The 15,427-nt window shown below is 41.6% G+C and overlaps 2 protein-coding genes across 4 annotated transcripts in view; one reads left to right on the top strand and one right to left on the bottom strand.

The window, feature by feature from the left end:
- Positions 1-388: 388 nt before the first annotated feature.
- On the top strand, positions 389-9,048 carry SNN (stannin). 2 transcript variants are annotated; one of them, XM_071444227.1, is made up of 3 exons: positions 389-516; positions 1,381-1,501; positions 6,322-9,048. In XM_071444227.1, exon 3 carries the CDS (start codon positions 6,399-6,401, stop codon positions 6,660-6,662), a length of 264 nt encoding a protein of 87 aa, XP_071300328.1. In that variant the 5' UTR covers positions 389-516; positions 1,381-1,501; positions 6,322-6,398; the 3' UTR covers positions 6,663-9,048. The 2 variants fall into 2 exon arrangements, with proteins under 2 accessions (XP_071300328.1, XP_071300329.1); XM_071444228.1 differs by lacking the exon at positions 389-516 and adding an exon at positions 686-990.
- TXNDC11 (thioredoxin domain containing 11) overlaps positions 8,624-15,427 on the bottom strand; it is a 28,175-nt gene continuing 21,371 nt past the window's right edge. For both annotated transcript variants that reach the window (XM_071444225.1, XM_071444226.1), the window contains 4 exons: positions 14,694-14,839; positions 13,935-14,044; positions 12,403-12,483; positions 8,624-9,705 (listed from right to left, as the gene is read on the bottom strand). In XM_071444225.1, coding sequence (XP_071300326.1) covers positions 9,078-9,705; positions 12,403-12,483; positions 13,935-14,044; positions 14,694-14,839 — 965 coding nt within the window. In that variant the 3' untranslated portion in view covers positions 8,624-9,077. The remainder of the gene's footprint in view (positions 9,706-12,402; positions 12,484-13,934; positions 14,045-14,693; positions 14,840-15,427) is intronic.

Below are 15,427 nucleotides of genomic sequence, written 5' to 3'. Positions count from 1 at the left end.
GGGCTGGGGGCCGGTCTCTTCTGCCGTGCCCATAGTGAGGGGACCAGAGGAAATGGCTTTAAGCTGAGGCGGCGGCTGTTCGGGTAGCCAGGCAATGGAACAGGTTGCCCAGGGCGGTGGTGGCGGTACTATCCCCGGTGATGTTTAAGAGGAAGAGGCGTCTGGATGTGGCGCTGGCTGATGTGGTTTAGAGATTTTGGGGTGATTCTGATGGTGCTGGATTGACGGTTCGACTAGACGGTATTAAAGATCTTTTCCAACCTCGATGATTCCACGATTCCATGCCTCTATGATTCTCCGACTCCGCGATTCTCTTCTGTGATTCCATTCTCACCCCTCGCGGCGCGGGGCGGGACCCGCCGCGGCTGTCACGGAAAGGGAGGGAAGGGCCGCGGGCGGCCCGCCCGTCAGCTGTTGCTGCCCGGGCTCCGATTGGTGCCGCGCGGCGCCGCCCGGCCCCCGCTATAAGGCGGAGGCGCGGGCGGGGAAGGAGCTGCCGCGGCCGCGGCGAGGCTGGTGGGTGCCTTGGGCTGCGGCGGGATGGTGACCGCGGGCGAACGATCCGGGGGCGGGGGGAGGCGCGGCTCGGTTCCTTGCGGGGCGGGGGTGGGCGGGATCGCCGTGCTGTGAGCCGGGGCGGGGGGTCGGTGAAGCGGGCAGGGACCCGCGCCGGGGTTGGGGCCGCCAGAGTTCCCCCCGAGTTCCCCCGCCCTGGGCCGGGGCCGCCCCTTCTCGCTCTTTGTGTCCGCGCCCGGCCCTACCGGGTTCCGAGCGGTGCTGAGCGCCCCGCAGGCCTCGCGTGGGCCCCGTGGGTGCCTAGGGGCTCCCCCGGCCCGGGGCTCGGCCCCGTCTCCCGGCGCTTTGCAGCCGCCCTGCCGTGCTGCAGTCACAAGGCGATGCCTCACGGATCGTCGGCGCCTGCTCGGGGTGGGCGCCGGGCTCCTTTCGACTGGACAGGCTCGTACCTGCTCGCCCAGTGCGAGGAGTTCGGTACGTGCTGAAGGGTTATGTCCAAAGCGACCTTTGTAGTGACAGTCCGGGAGTTTTCGGTAACACAAGTTGCTCAAACTGAGTCTTGTTCCTTCCTCTGAGTATCTGCAGTGTACCGTGGCATCTCGTGCTCTTCCTTTTCCTGACACAAGTGTAGGTGTAGACATTACATTTGTCAGTAGATACTGCTTTTGAATAAACCTAAAGAACTTGAAACCACTTGTGAGACTGTTACCTTGATTAGCAGGTAGGTGAAACAGTAAGGGATCTTTCCCTGACAGCAGTGCCAGATTGGCTAGTAGTTAAACATGATTATGTCACTGGAAAGCTAAAAGTGAAAGGCACTCAGGATGCAGAGCAGCTAGAGACCAATGTGATCACTCTCCACAGGGGAAGAACAAGAAGGAAGACTTGCCAGACAAGATCCAAAACCAGTGTGACCTTCGCCTTTAATAAGGTGATTCAGAAACTGTGTGTGTAGAGGACTCCTAGCCAGAGCTGCTTCCTGCAGGTATGTGACTGACTCCTGGCATACTTGCTGTCTAAAGATTTGAGCTGTGTATAAAAATGGTTTGACTGTCAGAAACATCAGGTGCTGTGTGTACCTGCTGTTACACAAAGACATTAAAAAAAAACCCCAAAATGATATATTTGGAGAGCTACCTTGAATCTAAATAAAAAAAAACTTGTGTTTATCAGCAAACTTAATGTTGGCATCTCAGTAATTTTTCTAATATATCAAGGATTAAGCTTTGCCAGGGGATATATGCAACATAGTACTTCTGGTAATGGAATGTCATAAGTGACTCTTACCGTGTCAGGACAGACTTTTCATTAGAGCACCATGTGGCTGTGACACTGACAGATGTTTTGCCAGCCATGCAATTGCCTCTGAAGTCACCATGGTTTTAACGCTGTAAGCCTGTTTCCAGTTCTGCATTAACTGGCTGACTTGCCTGACAGGCAGTTACAGCATAAACCTCCTCCACTTACTGTGCTGCTGAGAAAGTCTGTCTGCTCTTCCAACTGTTGTCATGTCTGTAAAACATCTTAGACTACTGCTCTCTCATCTCTCCATCTTGCTGTCTTCTGTAAACTACCAACTTCTGTGTGGTTTAGCTTGGTGCACAGCTTTAAAAGTGAATCTTGATTAAGCTTTAGGTACCACTACACCTCATGTGGGAACTAACTGCTGTTCCAGCTAATGCTGTTAGGTATTGGCTTTTGTTCTAACAATTGCCTGAATGCTAAGTTCTTGGAATTCTGTCCACAGCTAATTAGCCACAGAAAAGCTCTGTTCTTCTATTCCTCATCAAAACTATACTAAGGGTGGGAACAGATGATTTGCATTGAAACCTTCTACTAAACAGCTCCCTGCTTCTAAAATAGCCTCTGGCCAAGCCCCAGCTTGTGCAAGGTAACTTGGCATTATCACATGGTGGTATTAACTGGAGTTAATGAAGAAAAACAGTGATGGCATTTTTTTATGTGCAAGTGGTGAAGCCTGAGCACTCCTGTATTTTAAAAGCCTTGCATTCTGTGGGTAGTGTGGGTGCCATACACACTTGTGTGCCAGTGGTAAATGTACAGCACTGATCTTCCCAGTGGGTTCTCCCCTTGTCTTCCATTGGCAAGAAGGGTGTTACTGTGATGAGTATGCAGCATTCCTCAAAAGGGATTTTACTAGAGAAGCAGGAGAAAGCATTTTTTACAACTAGAAGCATGTTGATTTAGAAGCTGTTGTTGGAGGCTTTTTAAGGAAACAGTTCAGATTTTTTTTTTGAAGAAAATTAAGCTGAAGGTCACTTTTATAGTTTTATTTTCACTTCTTTACTGTGGCCCATTTAACTTACTTTAGGTGGAATACTGTAATACAGTAGTTCCCACCTCCTCCTCTCCCTGACACCTCCCCACCCCCCCCAAAAAAGGCAAAATACTTAATACTTGAACCTTGAACATAACTGCTTGATGAGGACTTCAGTATATCTAGTGAACTATAGTAAACTTGCTTTTGAAGCCTCTCCCTACAGCTTTGGCTTGAATGGTAGCAGTGAAACATGCCTGTGGGCATTAAAAATAGTGACCTTAGTAGCATAATACCTGTAATAATGAAAAACTTGCTTTAGGAACTAATTTCAGTCCTGCACTGCATTTGTCCCCTAGCAGCCTTCTGCAGTTCAGACTGCCTTTCTGTTTGTCCTTTAGTTACAGCTTCTGAATTGGATAATAAAAATTCACAAATGAATTTCTGAGTAGAAGCTGGTATTAGGCAAAAAAGAAAAGCAAGTTAATTATGGAAAAATGATTTCTAGCTGATGTTTTCACTGCTTGATTGCTGTAAGAACTAAAATAGGCTATTTGCAGTTCACACCAGTCATCTGACTAATCTTGCTAATGAGTAAATATGCTTAGATGCTTGATTTGACAGCAAGTGTGGTGGGAAGGGACGTAGCTCTACAAGTGCCACCAAATATATGGATGGTGATGGCAATCCCTTTGAAGATCAGGAATTTACAGCCTCTAATATCTTCCAGTAAAAGTGATGAACAAAGGCAGTGCTGCTCCTTGTATGCTCATAGGGCTTTTAGCTCAGGTAGGCTTTGAGGGGAAAGTGAGTCTGAACAATTTGTGGCCTTTAAATCACTTCAAGGGGATCTACAAAATGCAGTATTTCCCCTATGAAGAAGGGGAGTACAGAGACAGCTTAATCTGGATTCCACTTAGTTGCTGGTGGAAAGAACAGCAAGGCTGGAGTTGTGTGTCCAGAAAACAACACAATGCCAAGGCTTCTCTGAAAGTTCTTGCTGATATAGTTACAACATGCAAATGTACTGTGCTCAGGGTAGAACTACAACTGCAGGAGAGCTTTAGTTCTAGCTGTACAATGACCTAAAGCCAGAAAAATAGAAGTGTGAGCTAGCAACAACACTATAGCTTCCAAACTATCTAAAGCTACTGTCACACACTACTAACTACAAACTAGTTGTTTGTGATATCTGTGCAGGATGCCTGCACTTTGTCATTGAGAGGTGAAGTTCTTTGAATTCTCAATCAAATAGAAAACATGTGGAATTTTAAAGGTAACCTATGGATTTGGCCAAGAAAGATCTTTAAGAGGAATCTGTAAGTTGCTGTGTTGGACTCAAAATTGTCAAGTCATCATAAATCAATCTTGTGCATCCTGAAACAAGATTGCCAGAAAATCCTGGTGATAGAGAGGCTGGTGATGTGAACAGTTTCATACTTGATATAGTTGATGCTGTCTACTCAAAGACTGGTGGAGGGGTAGCATCTGCAATAGTTTCCACTATGAAAAACTATTTTCTAGGTGACAGTAACTGCTTCATGTAAGGGCTATATGCTGATCCAAACTGCTGTAGAGGAACAGTAGGCGGTCATAATAGTGCAAGCTGCAAAAGAAGCCTCAGTGTGGCTGTGCAGTGTCTGCATGTGAAGCAAGGTAAACTATCTTTTATGCTGATGCTGTACTGTTTTGGCTGGATCAAACAGTGCTGCTCTTCAGACATGCCCTGAGGAAAACGAACTACATGAAAGTCACTCTAAATCACCCTCAGCTGATCACCCTGTGTTGAATAAGCATTGCAGAACCAAGGTGATTATTGCAAATCATAGAATTCTCTGGCTGCAGTGGGCACACAGCCCTGCTGAGGGTGTTTGGTGTGGTCAGGTTTGGTTTTTTACTTAGGCAAAACTGAGTCTGCAGAACTTGGCTGGTTGTATCAGATCCACTACAAGCTATTGATTGCTGTAGTTTACAGGGCTGGAAATGTAACCAGAGTGTCTGCAAGCTATGTGACACTGGATTCTAATGGCACGTGTTAAACTCTGTAGTGGTGTCCTTGTTGAAATGGTGATGCACATGGCTCTGTTATTCCATGACACATCAAGGAGCAAACTTGGTCTCTGGTTTGAGCTGTCTTGGTAAGGATCCTGCACTGTAATCGCCTTGACTCGTGTTGAAATGCAGGTGGGTGACACTCACTGTAACCCAGTGGTCCTGGGTAGGGTGGGTTAAGACTGACTCCTTCCGAGGGGTTTTTGTGTGAAGATGCTGTACTTGCAGCTGAGACTGCAGCAGTGATGGTGAGGAGCCTTTCCTGGATAAGTGTGTGTGACCCTCAATGGACTGGCAGCCAGAAGAAACTGCTGTTACTGCTAGTCAGTGGGTACAGGTCCAGAGAAAGGCACGTGAGCACTTGGAGCTGGCCTTAGAGCCTCTAAGGACTGCACCTTTTGTACCTGAAATGGCAGCATTGAGCCCTAACCTGATTTTTACAGTAGTACAGAGGTAAGAGATGTTCCTGGCTAGGACTGGCTCTGGTCTCTACTATAGTCTTGCACGAGTTTGTGTTTTGTTAAAGAGCTAGGGTAGTAGGAAAGAAGCAAAGTTATTCATTCATTAACTTTTATGTCCTAGTTGAAGGAAGGAAAGTGAAGCTGTCACCTTTGTAAACAGTAACTTTGAAACTAAAGACAAGGCTCACATGACTTTTAAAAATAGGGTTGTGAATTTGGAAGAAGTAGCAAAAGACATTACCTGTATATTTTTTACTGCTCACACTACAGCAAAGTGAGGAAGTCTTGGAGCTCTTCCAGTTTCCTGCTGCTGCCTCTCTTCCAATTCCAGCTGCAGTCCTAATGGACTATGTTTCTCTTGTGGTTTTAAAGGCACTAAGAGGAGCAGAATCTTCCATTGTGCTTTGTTAGTTTTAAATACAGCTCTACCTGCTTTTTATGAAAATAGCAACAACTGTTTTATGTGCTCAATGAACAAACAATTAGTTACCATGTACCCAGCCCTTGTAAGCAGACCAGTGTTATGGACAGACTTATAGTAATGCATTAGCACTGCAATTATCTTGACAATTAGCTTACCAGTCCTGGAACTGTTAGTATATAAGAAGGATGTTTGTAAATTAGATTTTAAAAAAGGCCAGACACTCAAATGTACTATTTCTGTAGTATTCCTTGAGGAAAACTAAAGGCAGCTGAATTGCTACCTTGTCACAGATTTGTGATACAGCATTTGTATGAAGTCTTAAATCTCCCTGTGCTAAACTATTATTCCATAGAGCTTTCAGTCTTGTCTTGTACCTCCTTGTGAAAATTGTTACCTCTTAGTAGGTTGACCATGTGCTATCTCAAGCATATCAGGAGCCAAAACATGGTTCTGTGATTCTGTGACTGAGCAGCACAAAGCACTGCAGTGCAAGAGGATCACATGCCCTTGTGGACAATACCAGCCATAAATATAATCTTGCTGAGTGCAGTAAATCTGCACAAATTCATTATTTATTTTTAATCCTGCAGGAGTTTGAAGATGCATCAAGACTGATAGTGAGGACAGAAAAATCTCCTGAAGAAGAGCAGAGCCTGAACTGTTGGCCATGTCCATCACAGATCACAGCCCCAGCACGGGAGTGGTGACTGTCATCGTTACCCTGATCGCTATTGCGGCTCTGGGAGCTCTGATTCTGGGCTGCTGGTGCTACCTGCGCCTGCAGAAGCTCAGCCAGTCTGAGGATGAGGAAAGCATTGTGGGTGAGGGAGAAACCAAAGAGCCCTTTCTGCTGGTGCAGTACTCTGCTAAAGGACCCTGTGTGGAGAGGAAAGCTAAGCTAACTCCAAATGGCCCAGAAGTACACAGCTAACTCAGAGCAACAACTGCAGATGGGCTGTGCTCATGATGTGTAACCAGCAGAAGCATCTCAATACTGTGAAGAACCTGGGCTCGTGCACAGTACTCATCAGAAAACATCCTGATGAGAATTAAATAAGCTTTGGTTGCAACTGCATGCACTGAGAAGTTGCACTTTGCATCAGCTGTGTATCCTAATTCCTCTGTGGCAGGAGATGACTGGCCTGGTGTAATGTCCATTGCCAGCAATGGGCACAGTGCTATATATACTGGTGTGAAGAGACTACTACTGTTCTTTGTTACTTGAATGTTTAGCTGAGCCTATTCTGATGGAGCTACTACTGTAATGTGAACTACTTTACAACTGTGAACTAACTGTAAATAGGCTGCCAGAGACTTCCTGCTTTGTGTTCTGTAGCATATGATGCAACTGTATATAATACACAGGGACTCCTGAACCACTACCATGGATGGGACTCCAGACCTTCCAAACCAGATCTGCAGTTACAGCTTGCTTCTGCTACTAGATGGAGTGTGCAGCCAGAACTCCTCCTCTGAACAGTTTATTGGACTGATGCAGAGTACTTCATTTAAAAAGAAGGGATAAGCCTTCAGTAATGTGCTGAAGTAGGAAACACAGGAGCAAGAAAGGAAAAGTTGCTTTAGCTGCAGCTATGTTGGTTACACTTTTGGCTGCTAGAACTAAGTTCTCTATATAGTTACTGCAAGGAAACTGCCATTTTGATGGGTTCCAGCCTGGGAACTTATGATGGATACTGAACCCTCAGGGAAAGTCCAGATGGTTTCCAGGTGTTTGAAATGGCAGTAGAGCAGGCTTCTGTCTTCCATAGGTCTGTGTGCTGAAACTGCTTAAGTGTTACTTAGCAAAACTGGCTTAAGTGTAACTAGTATAAATTCTTCCTAGAACCATGGTTTGTGTACTTAGGGTGTATGTTATCAGCCTGTTACAAAAAGGCATTTTGTAATACATGCAGCCAGACAACTGTAGAATTCAGTTAATGCATCTTGTATAGAACTTTTGATTGTAGTATAACTGTACTACAACAGGAGAAGTTTCAGTCTTTTCTACTGTTGACAGGGGCAAGGGTTATTGCTGGTCAGTTTGTAGCAGTTTTTAGCAAGCAATGGCTAAAAACTGTCTTTCCAGAGTCTTTCCAGAGAACAACACATTTCCTGCTCTGTGCTGGAGTTCAGCTATAGGAACTGTAAAAAGGTGTTAAATGGAAAGTTCTGGACTGCAAAGGTTTGGGGAGAGAAGAAGGAACAACACTGAGCAGCCACTGGCAGCTTATGTATTCTAAAATTCTTCATGTAGGCACACATGCTTAGAGGTCACTGGCCTGTTTTCTATTACTTTATACATGGCCTCCTTTGCATACTGATGTTTTTAAATACTTAATTGCCTAGCCTTAATTCAGCTCCAGAGGAAGCATTAGACTTGCTTCTTGTACTTGTACATATGGAATAACTTAAGGCCTAGCAAGCTTGCTTGAGAATTTTAACTATATGCAAGGCAAGAATGGCCAGGACAAAAAGTTGTCCCCTTCTTCTACACTAAGATGTTGAACTGCTTTGTTAGTGCTACATTTGCCTTTTTAAAATTGAAAGCTGTAATTTGAAGCAAAAAAATGCTGTCAGTAGTAAAAAGCTCCTGCTGTTGCCTCTTGAATACAACACATGGGGTACAGCTGATAATGTTCTTACCCTGACACATGCTTTTTAAAATATTGCTCTCAAGAGACCTGCATGTATAGTCAGACCAGTCCACTTAAATAGCTGTATTTGAGACCTCTAAAAAGCAAAGAAAAAAAGGATTAATTCAATAAGATTTCCTCTAGTTTTCTGTAGAGAACAGTTCACACATGGCTCTTGTGGTTTCCAGACAATCAGAATACCAGTATACAAAAGTGATACAAAGTGCTGAAGTTTGAGAACAGAACAGTTGTAGCAAGATGACTTTGTCCATTCAAGTTTACTGATTACACAGATAAAGTATCTATTTTAATTCAGCAAAGAGAATGCAGTGTAAAGGGCAAATTTCAGAAATTATGGAAAAGTATAAATCAAAGGTCTGATTTCCCTCCTAGCAGCTGTAAGAGAAAGCCAGTGAAAAGTAACCGGTCCTTAGTCAGAGGTGCTGCACACTGCTGCCCCTACAAACCAGTATCTTTCATTTCAATGGATAGGTGTTTGCAAGTTAGTGCAATAGTAAAGTGCAGAAAGTGTTTTCCATTCTCCTCTTCTCTTAAGATGGGGGTATCTAATAAGTTTTTCAAGTATACAAAAATATTCCATTTGATTTTTCTTTTTCTAGATCATGTGGGGGAAGTCTTTATTTACAATGAATGTCAATAAAATTTGCATAAATACCTACCCAATACTGCATCACTTGACTTTGTGTAAGCAATTATTCTGTCCTATTTCCACTACTGTCCTCTGTTTCTATGGTATCAATATTATCAATCCTTTTTTCCTCTAAAGCAGCAGTAGCTGTTGGAAGTGATATATCATTATCTTCAGGAAGTGTTTGCTCAGATTGAAGGGGTTCTTCAATTTCATCTTTGCTCTGTAGCTTTCCTCCTCTTGATGCTACCAGAATTCTCAGTAAAGCATTTTCTTTAAGGAGGTTTTCTGATGCATCAGCTAATTCTTGAAGCTTTTCAGCCATTTCTAACAATTCTTGATTCTTCTGGTCATATGTGGCCTGTAATTGCTCACTGTGGAGCTGCAGAGTCTTGTGCTGCTTTTCCAGTGTGTGTTTTTGCTGCTGTAGTCTCTGTTCCTCCCTCCTGGCTTCAGAGAGCTGTGCTTCAAGCTGGTCATGGGCCTGATGAAGGGCACTGATTTCTGATCTTAATTTCTGAATTTCTCTCTCCAAGTGTGAGATGTGTCCTTGCTGTAGAACCGACTCTTTGTGTAGGCATTCTTTGGTACAGGGCTCTGACGAAGAAAGACTTGAGTGATGTAAAACAAATTTCAGGAGATTAGGAAGGTTAACTGAAAAGTCTTCAGGGAACTTCACACTTTGCTCCTTCCTAGAAGGACATAACAAGTGAATAGTAAAGTACTCTGGAAGGTTAAGCATAATTTTACCTAAGCATCTGCTGTTGAACTCCAACTTGATACCTTACTTTTTATCAAGTATGGTTAGTACAGCAGCTAAGAGAAACCTAAACTCATGTAATAGAGACAGATCACACAGATTTTCTTTTGATGTTCACTTTTCCCTGTGTTCCAGTCTGAGTGCTTTAAGCATCTCTGCATGGGACTGGTTATTTGAAGAAAAAATTCTGTTAAATCTCAGAAGACAAATTTCATTCTTAAAAAAGAAATATTCATGATCATGGGTCATGAGCTTCAAGTACACAGGGAAACATCACTGTATGATCAGAGTGCAGTGCCATTAGTATTTGTAAGTTGAAGGATGATGTTTAAATGTTCTTAAGTCTACATATATTATTTAGAATTGAAGTCCAGATATATAAAGCTACACAATGGGAAATCACTCTTTTGAATCTGTTTTCCTGGAAGTAGCTTAGTGAGTTCCAGCACCTGAAAGGCATGGCAAGGGAGCAGTCTACTTTTAAACAGTAAGTCACTTTAGTCAGAAATAAGGCCCTGTCAAAAAATAAATCTCTTTACTCGTTCCTTTTACTGCTTTGTCCTCATGTCATAGGTGATGAAGGAAGCAAACCCAACAAGGTTTTTCTCTTGGTTTCTATTGGTGTTTTCCCCCCCGAAGCTGTGAATACTAAGCCCAGCCTATGGAGCAGGTAAACCTCCTTGCCTTCTACAACAGCACAAACTGTTACACCAAGAAAGGCCAAGAACAGCAAGTACCAAATTTCTTCCTCAAGACTATCAGCCACTAAAAAACACCAGCTCCATCCAGCTGTGACAAATGTTACAATTACTGCCCTTTGTGAACCCTGTGCACACATGTGAGGCTAACTGTCCTCTAAGGACTAGACTGGAACTCGCTCTTGCTCTTCTGTCTGAACCAGTTGCACCTTCAGCCCTTCACTCAGCATGTTCCAGTGTAACACAAATTCACTTCCTCCTGCAGCACAGCCACTTCCACCTCACCCTGGACAACTGGGAAGCCAGTTAATAATTTATCACTTTGGGTCTGCTCCAGCTTTGCCAGTCAGCAGTGTATTCTCTCTTTCCTGAGGCAGCCATCAAAACAAGGGAGAAAAGCTTAGTTTGCTTCCATCTGGCTGTCAAATTGATGACTGGAGTAATGGTAAGTAGCATACATTCAGATATAGGTTAATTATGTAAGTGAGAAAAAGGACAGAGAATAAGCCCAAACAAAAACGATTGCAAAGCAAGAAAGCCAGATTGAAGGATAAAGCCTAAAGCCTCCTGGTGCTCCTGTACAACACAATCCACAGAGAACTCTTTATGTCCCCTTGTGTGTGACATCATGTCCTGAATTGGTTACAATGTGCATCTGGAACAGGGGAGTTCCTTCCTTACAATTACACTTCCCTCAAAAATGCCTTCTGTAAAATCCAACTCATAAACATGGGGGATATAAAACCATCTCATTTCATTTACTGAAAACCACTTACTGTACAGTGGGTAGAAGACAGATACCATCTTTTATCAATAATTCAAGAACTTCAGTCAGATGAGGCTCCTGCTCATCAAGATTAAGCTATTTCTGGCAGAGTGAGCACCATGAGTTCTCCTCCCCTGCAGATTCCTGATGATGGACCAAGTTACTCTTGTAATTACCATCAGCAGCTTGCTCAGCTGACTATCAGCTCCCATCCCAGATTAAAGAATCATGACATAATTTAGGCAAAAAATAGCCTATGCTAAATCAAAATTGACTCACTATATTGTGGTAATGTTTTATTACATCATCATCCATTTTTATTGATCAAAACCACAGCATGTATCAAAGAAGCTAAAAGGCTATTTAAAACAAATAGCAGAACAAAATATTAACAGCATGTGGTGGAAAGAAATTGAGAACAGAGTTAATTTGCAAAAATTGTCTCATAAGGCAAATGGATAAGAAGCTGCATTAAAAAGCCCTAATATGAGGCACCTTTATATCCAAAATGAATATGTGGCTACTCTAGTAGTCCTACAGGTACTACAAATACTATCAGATCCTAATTTTCTTGATTACCCACATGCAGCAAAATATAAAAAACACTGGAGAGGAAAGCAAGAGTGAAAGCAATGACTAGAGGTAAGGTACCTTTATAAAGCCAGGTGGAACATTACAAAAATAATCTTAATAAAAGTACTCAGTCTGTCCTTCCAGAGACTGTCTAGAGCATTACAGAGACAGAGACAAAATGAGTACCTAAAAAATAAACAGGAAACTGAGCAGTTGGGGTGGCTCAGAACTGATATAAACAGTTGTTTATATCACACACTGTACTGGATTAAAACATCAATGGCAAAATTTAAGACAGAGATTCAGAGATTTTGTGGTATGTAGCTGCCCAGTACCAGTAGACTGAATTCCCATTTGCTGATGGTAAGAGCCCTTGAGGGAGAAGGGTGGAAATCTGGGAGTGTTGGTTGGGTTATTTTGTTGTTTTCGTGGTAGTTTTTTTCGTTAAAATATGCATGTGGTAAGAATGCACATAAAAAAAATTAATTATCTTTGGCTTTTTTCTCTACTAAGACACGTACCAGATGCCAGATAATTACTGCAGCTCAGTAAAATAGAAGTTAAAAAACCACAGGGACAAGAATTACTTTACCTCTGATGAGGAAAAAATAAAATGGTAGGGAGACGGTCTGTCATAAATTCCCAGGGAAGGTCATTTCGAGTCACATCAATTCTGTGAGGAAAAGACACACTGATGAAGAGAACAGGCAGATGAACAATCTGCATTTTCTTGTAAAATGCCATTGTAGGGATTGGGAAGAAGGAAATCTTAAATATCTGTGAAAGTAAGTCTAAATGTGTTCTGCCAGAAATACATTGTGCATATGAGTCAGCAGAATTAATTACCAATATTCAAGCTGCTGACTCTCAGTTTAACAAATATCTGTGTGGGTTTTTCTCTAGAATAGAATGTTCAATTCTGCAACTGCTCTCAGGCAGCAATTAAACCCCAGTTGCTCTCTGTGTACACACAGTGCACACATTGTGTACACATCTTCCTTCTGAGACAGACACACCAAACTTGAGACAAGTTATTTTTAGTCCCTAATTTGTTCCTCAAGTACATCTCTTAATATTGTCCCCTTGGGTAGTTTTGGGAGTAAATTATTTTGCTTCTTCCAAGGATAAGCACATGCTTAAAGGCACTTTTTTCCCTAAAGCTATGAGTAGAAAGGAGCCCATGGTTCAACTGTTTGTTACTGCTGTTTTCTTCAGAATTTTAGGGCTTCTTTTCACAAATAAATTTCTTATTAATTACAAATTATTATAGAATAAAACAGACAATCACATCAGTAATACTGCTGTGAAAATAATGGAGCAAAGGAGAGAACTTCAAAGTCAGGCAAGAGAATGAATGTAGCCTTGGGAACAGCATCACATCTGTGGCAATAAAGCCACAATACAAACAGGGGATAAAAACCCAGATTTTTAATTGATTTATTTTTTCTCTACATCTCATGCTGTCTTCTGGAGTAAGTTCAGTCAGAATCAAATAAAGATGCAATCAGAGCAGATGTTTTAAGTATTTAGGTATTATTATCACATACATGAACCAGAATGTTTCAGTTGCACTGAAATATTAATAACCCTGGAAACACCAAAGAAAACAATGGGTTTTTTTACATATAATATGTACTTAACATATATATAAAAAATGTACATTACACACATGCATATATAGATATAAATATATTTCTGTAAACTGGTTTGGCTGGGGTAGAGTTAATTTTCTTTATCATAGGATGTAGACTGCCATTTTAGATTTGTGATGCAAATGATGTTGCTAACAAATATATATATACACACACACACACAAATAGCATATTACTATTTGCTACAAATCACCACAAAATTATGGATTCACTGCCTGAAATTAGGAAGTTTCAAGGTTAATTGCACAGTTTAAAAATTAATTTTAATGAAAGTGGATAACTACTGCAGTGAGATTGAAAACCACCAAATATATACAAAGGAAAACAAACAATGCATTCAAAGAGAAATGAAGCAGATGACATTCACATCTATATTGCACGGCTGTAGAGAGAAAAAAAGTATTTATTTTCTAGGCTGATGACCTCAATGATCTTAAATTATTCTGGAAAGATGAAATTAGAATCTTTTTACCTTGCCACAGTGAAACTGTCAGGAGGCAAAAGCCGAGCAAGTTGAATAAAGATGTGATTAAGAGAAGCACAGAATCCACACCACTGAGCGTAATACAGCAGCAAGACATTCTGGAAAATGAAATGGAGAAGAGTTTGATTATCTGTTGGAGGTAATCTGCAGAAAGGAGGAGTTTTCACACCACCTAGCATGGGAACTCTTGAAATGTGAAAGCAATTTTTTCCTAATATTAATGAACTTTATTGTAAGTTATTCACTGCTGCTCTCTGAGTTAATACACAAAAATTATTGGGGAATTCTCTTTCCATAAAGTCAAAATGAAAAGACATTTAGTTTAGGACCATTCCCTTTAAGTGAAAATGCACCAAAGTTTGCTACACTTCCCAAGATTCTTTTGCAATCTTAAATTCCTATTTATCTAACATTGACTGTACACTTCATATGGGGGCAAAAATGATGTCCAGACTTCTGCTTTCTGCCTCTAACTGGCAAAGCAGGGCTGGGGGCTGCTGGAAACCAACTGGAGATGCAGACATTCACTGCAGACTCGAATGACAATGGATTTTCCTTACTATCACATATTTTACAAAATCAAGGCAATTTAACTGTACTCAGGATAACGTCTGTTTTCATAGCATGCAATGGGAAAGCTTTTGAATTCTTAGAGAACACTGTATTTTATGTTATAAGTAAGAAAGCATATCAGTATGAAACACTCCCTCCCCAAAATGCGTGCCCTGCTCTGTGACGAGCGGTTACCTTGGCACTCAGGAACACGGTCTGCTGGAAGGTGCTCGTGCTCACTTCAGTCACCACATGCTCTTCGTCAGAATGGACTGAAGGGTCATCAACCAGATGCCTTTTCAGGGGACTGTAGAGAATGCTGAAATTTTTAATGAAGTTCTCTGAAATGAAATTGATACATATCAATAGTTACTTTGGTTTTGCAGATGTGGTTTGGCACTTTTTGCTTTAGAATTCAGAAGAACTTACAGAGAAAATACAGATGAAATCTGGTTTCACATCATTAATTTCTCACAGTTTGCTATCAACTCTTGGGTAACCACAACGGATGTGAAAACAGGATAAAGCGTCACTGTTTGTTTTTATTTTGCTCATTACAGTCTTGTCAGTTGCCACACTGGACTTTAATCTTGTGTCAATGTGCCATAATAACAACATTCTATTCTCCTAAACACACACCTGCTAAATCATAAACAGTAACCTCTCCATTTTTAAACTTCTATATATATTGAAAGGTTCCACTTAGTTCCACATTTATTTGCATTTTTTCTTCCAGTTTTAATTACTTTCTCTGTAATTATTTTCTTTTGACCTTTATATATCTGCTATTTCCATGCCAATATCACCAATCCCCTTTTGTCTTACCAGTGACCACCTTCCTCTTTGTTCTACTTTCTCCTTAATTTTAAGATATTTAGCAAGTAGCTAGCCACTGGTAAAAATTTAAAATAAGCCCCAAAGCCCTCAAT

This window comes from Agelaius tricolor, unplaced genomic scaffold (assembly GCF_023055355.1).
Source record: "Agelaius tricolor isolate 1412-34295 unplaced genomic scaffold, bAgeTri1.0.p SCAF_19, whole genome shotgun sequence".
NCBI classification, from domain to species: Eukaryota; Metazoa; Chordata; class Aves; order Passeriformes; family Icteridae; genus Agelaius; species Agelaius tricolor.
Note: the sequence above shows the minus strand (reverse complement) of the source record. Positions and strands in the feature narration are given on the sequence as shown.

Bases quoted from the DNA above. Each gene is read 5' to 3' on its own strand.
- SNN (XM_071444227.1), top strand. From the start codon at position 6,399: ATGTCCATCACAGATCACAGCCCCAGCACGGGAGTGGTGACTGTCATC.